Genomic DNA, 15,769 nt, shown 5'->3' on the forward strand with positions numbered 1-15,769 from the left:
CCTGTGCCCTGGGGCACCACATCCCCTGAGGCTCAGCCGTGCCTCCCAGTGCACACACTGTAGGGCACCATCTTGGATTCTCTGCTCTCCCACCGGTTGGCCAGATCCTGGATGGCAAGGGCCTGTGCTCTGTTGATTCTGCATCTTTGGTGCCAAAGCAGTTCCTGACGCATTGTAGGACCTCGGGAAGCAACTGGTAAGTGACCAGGGCTTGGGGTGGTCAGGGTCAGAGGCCTCCACCCATCTGTGGAATTTGTAGGACAATAGGGAGGACCTCACCTTGCTGCCGAAGCTTTCCTTTAGCTGGAGGTACATTTGCGTCAGGAAAGAAGGCACATTTATCTTATTTCCTCTTGCCTAAATGGCTCTTTAATTTCTCTGCTCCCAGTACAATCAGTAACAGCCTCAGGGACAGACTCTCCAAACACTCAAATATACGGCGGAATCCCAGTACCCTGTAATCCGACAGGCAGGAAAGAAAGCCACGCTTACAATTCATCCTAAGAAAATAATCAGAAACGTGGAATAATGTACGTACCAGGCCAAGAACACAGCTTTCTTTACATCCTTACGTTAGTGAAAACTGAAAATGACGCAGATGTCTAAAAATGAGAATTTGGCTAAATAAATAATACCTCTTTCATCTGAGGGTATATTACATGGTCACTAAAAATAGTGGTTTTGAAAATATGTGGGAGCGTAAGAAAATGTTTAATACATAATATTAAATTGGGATTCAAAAATTATAAAACATGTATATATTTACATCTTAAAAAGACTGGTGAGGGGACTTCCCTGGTGGTGCAGTGGTTAAGAATCCGCCTGCCAATGCAGGGGACATGGGTTCGAGCCCTGGTCCGGGAAGATCCCACATGCCATGGAGCAACTAAGCCCGTGCGCCACAACTACTGAGCCTGCGCTCTAGAGCCCGCGAGCCACAACTACTGAGCCCATGTGCTACAACTACTGAAGCCCACACACCTAGAGCCCGTGCTCCGCAATGAGAGAAGCCACCGCGATGAGAAGCCTGCGCACCGCAACAAAGAGTAGCCCCTGCTCGCCGCAACTAGAGAAAGCCCACGCGCAGCAACGAAGACCCAACACTGCCAAAAATAAATAAATAATAAAATTTAAAAAAAAAAGACTGGTGAGAATATTCACCTTAAACATTAACATTTGTAATCTCATAAAGTGGCTTAACACGGAATTTTTTTTTTTTTTTTTTTGCGGTACGCGGGCCTCTCACTGCTGCGGCCTCTCCCGTTGCGGAGCACAGGCTCCGGACGCGCAGGCTCAGCGGCCATGGCTCACGGGCCCAGCCGCTCCGCGGCATGCGGGATCCTCCCGGACCGGGGCACGAACCCGCGTCCCCTGCATCAGCAGGCGGACTCCCAACCACCGCAGCACCAGGGAAGCCCACGGAATTGTTTTTATGCTTCATTTATTGTTTCTAAAATTTCTGTGATGATCATGTACTATTTTTAAAAAGGAGATTTTTTTAGGGAGAATTTTCTGGAGAGGAATTTAGCAACGCCCTTACCAAGAATACCTTTTAAGACGTTTAATGGCATTATACAGCGTCCCATTTTGAGGAAAGGGTAGGTGGTTACCACTGAATTCACCGTAGCTTTCAGTCAAGCTCAGTAAATCCCTGGGCACGTCCCTGTTGCGAGTTTCTGCCAGGTGCAGAAGCCACAGGAAACCCAGATCCCAGAAGAGACGGGGAGGTGGCTGTGGGATAGGGTCCCTTGGCACGTCCCTGTTGCGAGTTTCTGCCAGGTGCAGAAGCCACAGGAAACCCAGATCCCAGAAGAGACGGGGAGGTGGCTGTGGGATAGGGTCTGGGAGAGCCCAGAGAAGGGGCCCGACCCAGCCAGGGCGGGGGTGGGGATGGGGGACTTGGCAAGGACAGAGGGGGAGGGGAAACCTGGGCACAGAGGGATGGGGAGACAGGGAAAGCAAGAGGGGTCCTTCAGGGGGCTGCTGCCAAAGCCCGGGGGGTGGTGCGGGCTGCTGCCCTGCTGGAGGAGTGAAGGTGAGGGTGGGGGAAGAACCCTAGAGGGAGAAGCTGCAGTGCCAAGAGGACCCACGAGATGGTTCTTAGCTAAACGCAGGCCCGAGAAACAGCGCATCACCTCAAAACTCATAGGCCGCCCCTCCCCGCTAAGCATCTGTCTCCCATTTCTCAAAAAAGCGCCTGGGACGGTCGTATGGGTTGGGAAGCTGTGCTGTGTGCTCAACGCGTACAGGGTCGCCTGCGTGGGCCGCGCCGTCATCATCGCTGCGAGAGAAACCAGACGCCCCTGCGAACCATCAGAAAGCTAAATTCAGAACCAGCACGCTGCTCGGAGCCATCCTGAAGAACCCGGAACCTGTATGCTTCCTGATCTCGTCTGCTCTGTCCCTGAGAACTCTTCTAGAGCCCAAGGAAGTCCTTTCCAGCCTTCAGGAATGGGGTTGGGGGAGCAGGATGTAGGAGAGGGAGAGAGGAAACCACAGACGCACACGGCACGCAGGTGAGCCCAGGTGGGCAGGGGCTCCCTAGAGGTAGGTACCACACGGGAAGCTGGGACTCGGGCCTGACTGGGATAGAGGAGGCCAGATGTTCCCATCACCTTCCCAAGGCCAGGGGCTGCACTCCTATGATGCAGCCTCGGGTGCAGAAGGAGTTTCGATATGTGTTGCATGTGGACCTGGCAGAGCTTGGTGGGCTGGATGCCGGGGAAGGTGACGAGGAGCACGCATGAGATGCCACTGTGGCCACAGCAACGTGGAAGGCACTGTGTAGTAGGGAGAGCCGCCCCGCAAGAGCAGGGAGCCTGTGGTGCCCGAGGGCCTGGGATGAATCTTCTTCCAGGAAGTCTTCCCTGACTACCACTTCCTCTGCTCAACAGAGTGGGGCTGTCCAGCGCTCCCCTGGTTCTCTCAGCCCCATCACAGTGCGGATTACCTGCCTAACCATGGGTCATTTGCTTACCTGTTAACGCTACTAAACTATGAGTCTTGGGGGGCATTACCGTACCTTACTCAAATACAGAGGCTGGACGGAAGGATGGGCGGACCCATGACGGATGCGTGGGTGGATGGACGTGCACAGATGGAGAGATAGGGGATGGGTGCACCAATGGATGGATGGATGATGGATGGGAGAGAAGAGGGGAGGGAGGCCAGGGGGATGAGGAAGAGAGGAAAGAGGCAGAAGAGGAGGAAAAGCCAGTCGGCAGAGAAGCCAGTCGTCAGTTCTAGTGACCGGCGGGGGTCGTTGGAGCTGGGACAGAGGATCCCGGACCTGAGGAAGACCAGGTGCTGGGGTCAAGATGCAGGAAGAAGAGGCCTGGGCGCTGGGAAGACTGAGGGATTTCCTCAAACTTCCTGTGACCTCCCGGCCACCCCAGATCTGCCCCGGAGTATTCTGCAGGCACCTCGAGGCTTTGGAGGCTGACCTCATCCAACTGTTGATTCCAATTGCATTATTTATTGAATACACTCAAATCCTGGAAGTTTTCAAGTCAGCACCTCCCTCGATTCCTATCTGCTCTGAGTCTTGTTTAAATCAAACTCAGATCTCCATGGTGATACTCAAGCAAACACAGAGAGAGACTGGCCCAGGGGCGGAACACGGCGGGTGGAAAGCCAGCCGGACACTTCAGGGGAAGAGGCCGAGGCAGGAAGCTGCCCGCTGACACCTCCTAGGGGCCAAGCGTCGCGCACGCAGGACGTGTTGTCACGCTCACGGCCACCGCGAGGTCTGTGATATAGACGACGCCCGGGGAGGGAAGGCACAGAGCCAGAATGGAAACCGGATCTGTCTGGGGACACTGACCACGCAGCCACCCAGACCACAAAGGACTCCCAGCACCTGCCGTCAGCCTACTGTCTAAGACTTTCTCTCTAAAATAAGCCCCGCTCTTCCGGGCCACAGAGGGTAAGGCTTGTCCTCTGTTTAAAGTCCCTCACGAACACTCAGCACTGTCTACCTGTAAGGACCCTAACAGCACAACAGCTCTTTGCCCAGACATTCGGGGCCCCTAAGACACAGGCTGTGATGACCGAGGCTGCCCATGGGCTTCTGGAACGCTCTGCACACGGCCTGGCTCTGCCCACCTCACCCTCAGGACAGCCCAGCTGGGCAGACGTCCCCACCCCCAGGCCATCATCCGCCTCCGCAGAAAAGGACCTTGAGGCTTCTTCACGTCAGTGAATGTCAAGAGGCCATCGTCTGGGGACTTCCCTGGCGGTCCAGTGGTTAAGACTCTGCCTTCCAGTGCAAGGGGTGTGGGTTCTATCCTTGGTCGGGAAGCTAAGATCCCACATGCCTTGCAGCCAAAACACCAAAACATAAAACAGAAGCAATGTTGGAACAAATTCAATAAAGACTTTAAAAATGGTCCACATCAAAAAAAAAAAATCTTTAAAAAGAAAAAAGAGGTCATCGTCTAGCTGTGGTTTGACGGCTCAAATTCCCCAGACTCTGCATCCTCAACACATAACCCTACAATTCTCTACGTTAAAAAAAATGGAGAGAGAGGGAGATACCCCGGGACCGCAGAACCAAATCTGGTTTGAAATGAAATGGTATCAAAACACAGTAACATTACAGGTAAACAGAAGTGGTCTGGAAATCTCAAAGGCCAGCTCGTCTGGAATATAAAGTCTATACAGCAGAGCTTCCCAAAGCTTGTTCCTGTGGAAAACCAACCCCAGGAAATGCTCTGAGGAACAAAAATAAAATAATACGTAAAAATTAAAGTGTCTAAATAAAACAAAATTTAAACAAGTGATTGATGCAAATAAAAATTAAATTAAAATAAACTAAAATTTTTTTAAAAATGAAAGCTCATGGAATCAGTTGGGATGGAGAAATGCCACATGACCTTCTCCTGGAGATGTACGACGCCCATTGGTGTGTTAGAGACTCCAGTACATCCTACTGCAAAGGACCCTGATGGGTTTTCTTCCACCTAAGTAAGTTTACTACCTGACTTATATGACCACAAAACATGTATTTTCTGGAAACACCTATGACCACCTGTGATACTTTTGAGTGTCATTCAGCAAACATTCACTTCACTCCCCTCCCCTCCCCCACTGGTGTTGGGTTTGACCTGTGACTTGCACTGGCTAATGCAATTTAGCAAATGTGAGGGAACAGAAGCCTTATATGTTCTTGGGGGGTGGGGAGGGCTTGACTCTCTTGCTCCCGTGTTGTGCATGGGAAGAACGGGTCCTGATGGCCTTTGGCCAGTCAGCTGGGCTCCCAGCACAAATGCAGATGTAGCAGAGCCAGGACCACCAACCTGCAGCTCAGGTGCAGCTGCCCGGCCACCCCAGCCTAAGGCAACCAAATCACAGTTGCCCCGGGGGAGAGAAGTTCCCGGTGTTTCCCACCGAGTTCGGGGCGACTTGTTACACAGCATCATTGTCACTGCGGCTGAAAAGGACACCAGCCTACAGAAATACTCTCCTAAGAATCGCACTTCTAAGAATCGTGTATTATAGAGGAACATTCTTAGGAGGAAACATTCTTAGAAGGTGTTGGGAAAGAATGAATGGCACATAGTAGGAGCTCAGGACACAGTTGGAGGACACCCGTCTTAAAATTAAGGGTCCTGGAGAGGACTTGTGTTATTCACAGTGGAGAGGCAGGGTTGAAGAAAAAATTAAGCAATAGATGGGCACGAGATATGAACAGGTTAAGTCCCAGAGGAGGAGACTTGAATAGTCAATAAACAAAGGACAGTATGTTCAATCCCATGAAAAATCATGCAACTGCAAAATAAAATAATATTGAACTACGCTCTCACATCTGCTTGAATGCAGGCATACAAAGTCTGCTGATTCCAGAGACGTGGGGCTGGAATCACTCTGCAAACAGATTGACAAAGGAAGAGAAAAAGGAAGGTGGAGACGTGGACAGATAGTCTCTGCAGCCCTGATGAGAACAGCTAAATCCGGGGGATAAAAATCCTGGCGTTCCCACAGCAGGGGAAGGCTTAGCTCAACCAGCTTACGTGGCCTACAGGGATAAATTACCAATTACTCAGCGGGAGTATCAGTCACACTTCTGAAGGCAGCACGATGCCATTTACATTAATTTTTAAAACACAGTAAACCGTAGAACATATTGATTGTGGACAGACTCGTACTTGCGTTCTTAACACATGATGCCCCCGTGGGGACGATCCAGGCAGGGTTACTTCTGGGATGGGGATGGCGGGGCATAGGGGAGGTGGAAGGAGGGAGGAGAGAGCTGGGCTGCATCAGAATCTCGAGCGGTGTGTTTCTTTAAGAGCTGGAGGTCCCGGAAAGAAAAAAGAATTAACATCTATCACAGCTAGGGAACCGGTACTGGGCTAGACTAGTCTCTGCTGCGGTAACAGCTGAAGCCCTCAATTCCAGTGACTTAACCCATATTATTCCTGCTTACCATCCACTGGCTCAAACAAATCAGATGACCCCCAAATAACCACAGGGGAGACCAGGGAAGGGAGGAGAAGCTTGGATTATTGGGTGAGCACGTAGCTGTCTCTGGCACGTGGGTACCCAGGGAAGCCGGCACACCACATTCCGCGCTTTCTGTGCATGTTAAAGATTTCATGATTAAAGTGAGGACGGCGGGAGAGAATCGCCCTCCCCCCACCCCAATAAAAGGGTGGGAGTTCCACCAAGTCACTCAGAGAAAACCTGAGACCCGCCCCATGGGTATTCCCCAGGTTGCCCCGGCTGAAGGTCCTGCCCAAGGTCACAGGCGCGGGTAGAAGGGCAGGGCCGGCACGCCTTCACACCGTCCAGGCACAGTGTGAACGGGGCCGTGGACCAGGGGCTGCATCACGGCAGAGGGAAGGTGGGCCGAGGCCCACTTCCTCTCTGGCTCAGAACGCTCCCAGCCCCTCTTGTTCTGTCTGACGGTATCGGGGCCGACTCTCTGCTTCTAGCTCCTACACCACCTGCAGGGAGGGCCTCATAGATGCGAAGGGTCTTGTAGGTCCTGGCGGTGTTTCCCAAGGACCGCATCTCCACACTTCCATCCATTCCTTCATCTGTCCATCCATCCCTCCATCCTCTCAGTCGTATGTTTATCAGTACATCTATCCCTGCATCTGTCCACCCATCTGTATATGCATCCATCCATCCATCCACCCAGCGCCCAACATCACCTTCCGCGCCAGATCTGATCTAGGTTCTAGGCATCGGGAGACCGTCAAGTGGACCCCACAGGTCTCCATCCTCAATCCGTGTATGTTCTGCCAGGCAGGTGGAGGAGGGAGTGGGGAGCACGGAGAGACAAACTATACACGCAGGAACCCCTACACTCAAGGAGCGATGAGACAAGGAATGCCTGGGGACTGCTTTACGCTGAGCAGTGGGGTGGCTTTTCTGAGGAAACGAGGTTTATGCTGAGATTGAATGTCCACAAGGAGGCAGTACCTGAGCGTCAGCGCCAAGCGTACGCTGTGCCAGCTGCCGCAGAAGGGACAGGCCCTTGCACGGTCAAGTTTCAGCCAGCAGGCCAGGTGGCTGGAGACGGAGGAATAAGGGTGGGCGGGGGGGGAGTGGAGGAGTTGGGGGGGGATGGGATAGGAGTCAGGGGCTCAGCGTCTCTGTGGGGGATGTGACGTGGATGCCAGTCCAAGAGCCCTGGGAAGCCGGCAGGATGCTAAGCCCCGCTCCCAGCCAGCCCAGCCCCTGGCTACTCAACGCGTGGTCCCTGGACCAGCGGCCTGGGCACATCCAGGAGCCTGTCAGAAATGCAGACCAGGGAAGTCTGAGGTGCACTGCTCTGGACCAGCCCTTCCTGGGGCTGTTCTCCCCTGGGGCACTTCTGAGACGTCCCCACACTGCGTCCACATCTTCCAAGGCAGGGCCTGAGTGGTGGTAGTTTTTAAGAGCTTTTTCGGTGACTTTTACATACCTCCCGCTAAGGGCCCACCGCCTACCCACTGGCCGTTGCTCAGCTCTCGAGGGCTTGCGTTTACCTTGTTAGCAGCATTTATGAGGCAGCCGAGCCTCACTGGCCATTTGGGATCCAGCTTCGGAGACACAAAATGAGCCTCTCAGGACCCCAGCCCGCGTTGGCCAGCGGCAATCTGGGCTCTTGAAACTCGGCCCTGCGGTTGCCCAGACCAAGTCATGCGAGCCGTGAACACTGCCCAGCACTGCTCAGGGTTTGCCTAGCAGCCCAGCAAGCTCAGCGTCACCTGAAACTTGTTAAAAACGCGGCGCGTCAGGCCCCGCCCAGACCTGGGAATCAGAGTCTGAATTTCAGCCAGACCCCAGGTGATTCACACGCCCCTGAAAGTGGGAGAAGCCCAGCTTTGGGAGATGGATTTTTCAACTGGGGACGATATCGCCCCCAAGGGGGTACAAACTGGTTCTTGGGGGGTGTGAAGATTCTTACCGTTCATGTACAAAGCACAAATTCCACATAGAACTTAAACAGAAATACAGTGATGGGCAGATGAGGGATTGGGAGGAAAATGTCTAAGAAGGCTCCTCGCAGGGAGGGAAGGGGCAATCATGGAAAAACAGTGGGTCCCCGTTTTCACACTGAAAGGCCGGCCTCCTGGAGCCCCCTCAGTTCCTGTCCGTCACCCACTCTGCCTGAACTCCCTCGGCACCTAGCAGAGAGCCCTGAACCACGGGAAGAACCTCTGACGTCCTCCTGCAAGACGGGGTGCAGGAACACAGGGGGACACGTACAGATCATTTCGTTTTAATTTTCAGATTTCTAAGACTATTTATCCTGATCTTCAAATCGTTACAGTTCTATCAGGAGGAGATACAACTTGCACGTGAGGCCTTTAGATGTGCCACGAGCATCCTTGTTCTTCTGTACTTGCCGCCGCAGCTCCTGGCTCTGCCCACTGAAATGCCCCCGCCCGGACTTGGATGGGGAGTGGTGGCGATGCACGGGTGTTGGCCACGGGGGCTACCAGGGCAAGGAAACAGGACAGGACGTGGGCGTGTGTGCATGTGTGCATGTCAAGTCCCTAAGGCCTTGCAAGGAGAGGGGCTGGGGGGTGGAGGCAGTGAGGTGAGCTGGGATCCCCTGAGGATGCAGAGGGAAGTGTGGCTGAGGGGACAGAGGACAGGGACAGGTGCAGGAGCCATCGAGGCAAATAGATCCAGGTGTGATCCCGGAGCTTGGCGATGGACTGTGTACTGGGCTGAACGGTAGCACCAGAAAGATCTGTCCTCATCCTAACCCCCAGAGACTGTGTGCGACCTTATTTGGAAAAGAGGCCTTTGCAGATGCAATTAAGTTAGAGATCTGGAGATGAGATCACCCTGGATTACCTGGGTGTGTCACAAATCCAAAGACAAGTGTCCTTATAAGGAACGCACAGAGGAGAGACACACGCGGTGCTGGGGGGAGGCCAGGTGAAGATGGAGGCAGAGATGGGAGAGATCCGGCCACTAGGGGCGCCACCAGGAGCTGGAAGAGGCAGCAAGGCTCCTCCTCCAGAGCCTCCAGCGGGAGCCCGGCCCTGCCCGCATCTCGATTTCAGACTTCTGGCCTGTAGGACTGTGAGAGAACAATTTCTTCTCGCTGTAAGCCCCAGTGTTCAGTCATTTGTCCCAGCAGCCCCAGGACATTTGCACAGACTGGGCATGCAGGCCAGGGCAGGGTCAGCCGGCTCCTCTAGTTACCATTCGCCTCAGGAGGCTCCAGGAGGGGAGGTGGACCAGCTCTGTTCTCGTCCAACCCCGGAGGCCAACCAGCAGCTTTCTCAGTGGTGCGGGGCTCCCTCCCTCCCACCCATGCCTGCACTGATGCAAAGGGGCCCGGAGGCTGAACAGAGAACAGCACCCACGCAGAAGGAAGGGGCAGAGTGCTAGACCATTGAAGCCAGCCAGGGAGAGACACTCCTGACAAGCAGCCCATGAAATGCAGGACAATTAAAAATGCATTCAGCTTAGATTTCGGAGAGCCATTTCCAGAATGTAAATCCCACACCTGTCATTAAAAATGTATTTATTGCAATTACACAGGAGAATTCTTGGGAGGCTGGGTGCGCGTTCAATAAGTGTGTCTTTAATAACCCCATTGAATACGTGTTGCCAGGCACTGACACCCTTAACCTCCCTCCACGTGCACCCTAAACGGCAGACAGAGGGCGGTGGCATCCCAAGAAATGACCGATGCCATTCTTCCCCCTTCCAAACAAACTCGCACAAGTCTCAAAATAGAGGGGACATGAGTAGACGACGCTCACAAGAGAACATGCGATTAAACACAGAAACTGCCCACCCTGGCTAGGAATCACAGGCATGCGAATGAAAACGACACTGCAGTCCCTTTGGGCCGGTAGGTTAGCAAGTTTCAGAAAAGCTGTCAGCCTGAAGCCGGCCAGGAGGCAGGGCACTGCCCCAGGTGGAGAGTTGCTTTCCTCCTGAAAAAGAATTTGGTACTTGAGCATGCCGCCGTAAATCTGCTCAGTAAAGACGCGTCCCAGGGAACAAAACGGAAAGGAAGGCGCCATGCTGAAACTGCGTACGGCAGCAGCAGGGCTATAAGTACTAGAATGAATCGATGCAAGGGGCGAGTGCGGGGCCATAAGGCATGACGCAGCCCGTGGCACAACATGGAAAAACGGGAAACATCTTGTACGTGCGAAAGAAAGAAGGTTCACAACTTTATTCTATCTACGTCTCACTGTACAACTATCTCAGCATAAGAGGGATGAGATAAACAAAGAAAGTAATTGGGCCCCACGCGCGGGGATGTGGGTGAACTTTCTTGAAATGACTGATGCTTCTGCATGTATTTTTAATAAAGGAGAGAAAATGTCTGAGTCTAGAGACAGTAATGAGAAAGGAATGTGGAAAATTAACATCTGTTAATTTGCTTTGGATTAAAACTGACTTTAGAGGGTGTGCTGTCCTGGGGACGATTCACAGGTAATCTCCTTCAGCCGCACAACCTCCCATCCAGGGATATTTTATCCCCATTTTACAGACAAGGAGACTGAGGCTCTCGGGAAGAAAAAGAGGCCCCTGTGGAGCAGCTCTGAGGTGAGTGGTTTGGCCTCCTTGAGACAGGCTGGCACCTGGGACCCTTTGCTGTAGCCCTTGCACCTGGACAAACATCTCCTGGAGCAACAAAATACAAAGAAACTACAAGCGACTAAAAATAACTGCGAGCACCCGTGCAGTTGGGGCAAATTATGGACAACACGGATACAAACAGACAAAAAACCCAACTGCCACTTCTGAAGAGCCAGCAGCAAAAACAGGGTGTGGGAAGCAAAAGCAGGGTCCTGAGCATGCCCCCTGCCCCCCTGCACTCAACCCCATGGAAGGGGTGGTCAAACCACTTAAGCTGCCCCTTCTCCGGGACCTGCCCCTCCCCTCACCCCATATAAGGAACCAGCTCGCCGCCCTCAGGGAATGAGCAAGGGAACCTGTTGTTTGTTTTCGCTCCCCCCTGCTGCAGCAGGGGCCCCAGTAAAGCCTTGCCTGAATTTCTTGTCTGGCCGCTGATCAATTTCTATTGATTAAGGAGGCCAAGAACCCTGGTCGTTAACATCCTGGTTTCCCTACCTGCTTCTGAAGATTTCTGAGTCTGGAGGCCTGGTCCCCATGCTGTGGGGCTGGCCAAGGTCTGTTCCACCCGCCATGCTACCCCGACTAGGCCTCGCAGCAAATTTTAACTACACCCAGCAACTCTGTCTGAATCAGCACACGTTACCCCAGGAAGGCCCCTTGACTACCCGAAGCAACATTTCCGATAACCTCACTTTCTCCGTCCCCAGCGGTGCTGAGATGCTGTGAGAGCAGAGGGAAGCTGGTACCCACACTCAGGGTGGATTAGCGAACGTTCATGAAGATCTGGGCTGACAGACAGGCAGGAGTTGGGGAATGCGTTCGTTAGTCGAGGAATTCCGCTTGGAGGAAGAGAAGACAAGTGCCTCTCTCCACTTTGCAGCCCAGGGGACCTGTCCTTGGACCATCCACCTGGCAGGAGGGAGCCCTCCAGGGGCCGGCCCTTCCCACGGAGACTGGCCCTGAAACCAGTCCTCAAATGTGCATCTTCAAAGGGCAGCCGATGAGATGTCACTGGAACTTTAATGCTCTCACCACTTCCCGCTCTCCTCCCAAACAATGAACGGCCTTATCGGACCCTGGAGGGGCATTTTTGAAAGCAACCTCCTTGGTGGGCGAGTTGCTTCAAGGCACGAGATCAGAACAGTACCAACACATAAAGAAGTCGGGGGTCGCAGCAGGAAAACATCTGTCGCAGACTGCTTGTCCTGAGGCCGGCGATGGAATTGGAAAGCAGGCTGGTGAGTTTGGGAGGCAAATCCACAGCTGAGAGGGGCAGGCTAGGAAAGGTGCTTCTGTTGGAAAAGGGAAGGAAAACACACGGCTCCCCAGACCCCACATCAGCACCAGGGCGACCAAGCCGGCTGGTCCAGGGGCGACCAAGCCGGCTGGTCCAGGGCAACACTGTTCCTCATCTAGCAAAGAAAGCACCCAACTCAAGGGTCATTTCGGCAACTGGCCAAAGCATTACGGAATTCCCTCAGTAAGAACCAACAATGAATCATGGCGCGCCTTCACTGAAAGTAAAGCCAAAAGTCAAAAATAAATCAACTCAAGGTGGTTGCACATAAATCAGGAGTCCTGATCCGCAGCTTTCGGCGTTTTTAATGGATTTCAAATTTAAAAACCAATTAATTATTAGTCAAGAAACACATCTTGGAAAGCAACACGGTTCAACACCCAGACAACATGGGAATGGCGCACGGGGCCCGGCGGACACAGCATCCTTGCCCGAGAGAAGCTTTGAAACCACAGCCCAAGATGCTGGGAAACTTCCTTCCCCTTCCTGGGTGAGCAGACGTAAATACAAAGATAATCATAACCAAAACGACTTCTCAAGGCCTCCTTCTCTCCCACCTCATTTAAAACATCAAAGAGGCTGCCTAATTCTGGGGCTGAATTCACATTTCACATATAAAGAGATAGCACCCGTCGTTGGCCAGGGGCGTTATTTATTTACCAAGCTCTCTGGGCTGAGCCAGGAAGAAAGAAAGACACCCGGACGGTGAGGATAATCGGTGTGTTTGGGGGGCTCCAGGAGCCGTGTCGGAAGCGCAGAGCAGAAGCAGAGGAGATTGTGCACTGGCCTGAATTCACAATGCAAACCCCCTTCCCCCGGGGGAGGAAAACAGCAAGGGGAGGAGAACACAGACGGAAAGGAAAGAAAGCAAAGAAGCCTTCTGAATGGCTGGCTGTTCTCCAGCCCTGTCTGTGTCACTGACGAAACACTTCAATAGTTTCAACTTCTGTATGCGTTTTCTAGCCAAAGAAAAGTCGAGAGGCCGCCAGCCAATGGGGGCTGCTCCAGCCGGGCCTTCGGATCTCAGACCCCGGCCTGGGAGACGCGCAGGTATGGGAGGAGAAAAGGCCCACCCTCGGGCTGACTTACCGCCACAGAGAACTTTCCAGAACCTTCCCCATGTCTGCATGGTAATACTTCGTCAGGATTAAGATCACCTGTGGCGGCAACAAAGACAAATGCAGAAATCAGTGGATTTCAAGGTTCTGAACGGGGATATAATATAACACTTCCCCCACCCAGGATTTGGGGTGTCTCCAGTGTCAGCTGCCCGGGCCTCTCTAGTTGACCCCGGAGTCCCGGCCACCTTGCCCCAGAGCACTCAGACCCGGCGCTGGTTTCTGCTCCGCAGAATGATTTGGGGAACATCCCCGTCCTGTAAGGTCCACCCAGTAGCTGCCACTCGGCAGGAATCACTCCAGCTCGGGCCTGGACGGTCTCAAACTGTGGTCCAAGGGATGCTGAGTGGTGGTCCTGGTGGGCACAGAACGCATGGGGCAAGGCTTCCAAAGAGGGGCTGAGTCCCCACCAGCGCCTTCGAGAATGACCAGAAGCTGGCCAGCACGCAAGACAAGGGCATCCCCGGAAGTACATGGTGTCATTACGTTCCCCGGAGAGGCGGCTGATGACAGAGCCAGCGACGGCGGGCTGGGAAGGTGGGCGAGGACAGCTGGGACGGCTGGAGGGGCCCATAAATCATCGACGGCACACACACTTTTTATTGGTGCTGAACTATTCACCGCACACACTGGGCCCTACTTAACAAGACATCTTCATTTCATACCTGTGCAGGAAATGCAACTCTTTATAAAAATGAAAATCAACGTGTGTAAGAGCACCCCAAAACCCTCCCCTCAAAAATGTAACGATCACAAGGAAACGAGGCTTCATTCACCTGCCGGGCAGCAAAAGAGCCCCCTCCCCCATGACTTCACGAGCCACTGCATTTTCCTGGACATCACATTTCATTTCACTCACTGCCAGACCCTATTAGCTGCTCCCAGCATTCCCGTTGCCATGGGAACCCCGGGAGGTAAAGTGGGAACAGCCCCTGGGTCCCAGCGGTGCCACTGGCCTGGATAATTTAGGGTCACCACACTGGCCATCCCCAAGTTTGGTTCCTTCTCACGAGCAGGACTTTCTCTGCTCTCCGTCTTTGGGGGCGAAGCCGCTGCAGCAGTTTAGCTGGTCTTTCTTTCACTGGTGATTAAAGCAGGAAAGATATAAGGAAGGGATGTCAAGTGAAACAGGCCAGTGTGCGTTTTAGAGGCAGCGATGATTAAAAAAAAAAAAAAAAGAACCAGAGGTCTCGTCACTAGAGGCGCGACCAGCCTGTCTTGCTGGGGAACAAAGCTATTTTCTCCTGCCGCGCTCTCGGGCTGCCCTAGTCAAGCAGGAATCCTCTGAAGATTGGGGGAAGGCAGCAGAATGACAGGCCCTGGACGCGCAGGAGACAAGCGTATTTTTAACCTATTGATTTATATTTTATACTCTTGCTGTTCCCAGAGGGGATTTCAAGAAGCGGGAGTATGACAGCTGGAAGGGACCTCAAAGTCTGTTTAATCCAGCCCCATCCAGGGTGAAATCCTCACCCCCGCAGCCTTCTCGAGCACCTGCCATCTGGGCTCTGCTCGCATGCCCGGAGGGGTGGGGGGCTCAGCCCCTACCGTGGTGCCCGGGCCCCTGTGTGGGCTGAGCCCAGTCTCCCGGTAACTTCTGCCCGTGTGGACTAGTTCTGCCACTGTGGACGATCACCAAGGGGTTCCCCCTCCCACTCCCTTCTGGGTGACATTCCCCACTCATGTCCACCCCCTTCATCCTAAGCTCCAGCCATTCCTGGCCTTTGCACAAGCTGTTTCTCATCTTGAGACCCTCTTCCCCCCACCACCTCTAATGCCTTGGTTAAATGCTACTCAGCTTTCAGATCTCAGGCCAATTGACACCGCCTCCAGGAAGTCCCCCAGGCCCCTCCCCTGGATTCAATGTCCCCTCCAAAATCCTTCAGACCCTGCGCTTCCCGCTGCCCCAGCACAGCTCACGGGGTCTGTTACCAACACTGGGTAATGAGCCCTTTAGGGAGGGGACTGTGTCTTGTTTTATGCCACAGCACTGGGCATAGCGCCTGCTGTATCATGAGCACTCAAACCGCTCACGGGAAGAAACAGGAGGTGGCATTTCCCAAAGTGACGATAAATAAGGCAACGAAGCCAGGCAGAGGCGATGCCCTGGGCATCCATTCACAAGCCACCCTCTTCTGTCAAGAGGGCACCATCCCTCTTCGTGCAGGACTCGCTCTCCTAGCACCACCCTGACCTGCTAAGCCTGAGGAGAGTCTGGGGTCCCGAGACCAGGACCCGAGTCGTGCCTGCTCGGGGCTGACGCAAGGAGCTGCCCAGCTGGTCAGCCTGGGGGATGGAGAGAGCA

General features: G+C 53.5%; 1 protein-coding gene across 1 annotated transcript in view; it reads right to left on the reverse strand.

Annotated features, from left to right (window-relative positions):
- The window catches only part of SORCS2 (sortilin related VPS10 domain containing receptor 2), a 485,797-nt gene that overhangs the window by 286,704 nt on the left and 183,324 nt on the right, over positions 1–15,769 (reverse strand). Inside the window, exon 2 of the mRNA XM_067735018.1 lies at positions 13,436–13,503. Within this exon, the coding sequence (XP_067591119.1) occupies positions 13,436–13,503 (68 nt within the window). The remainder of the gene's footprint in view (positions 1–13,435; positions 13,504–15,769) is intronic.

The sequence above is a fragment of the Pseudorca crassidens genome, chromosome 4 (genome assembly GCF_039906515.1).
Source record: "Pseudorca crassidens isolate mPseCra1 chromosome 4, mPseCra1.hap1, whole genome shotgun sequence".
NCBI lineage: Eukaryota > Metazoa > Chordata > Mammalia > Artiodactyla > Delphinidae > Pseudorca > Pseudorca crassidens.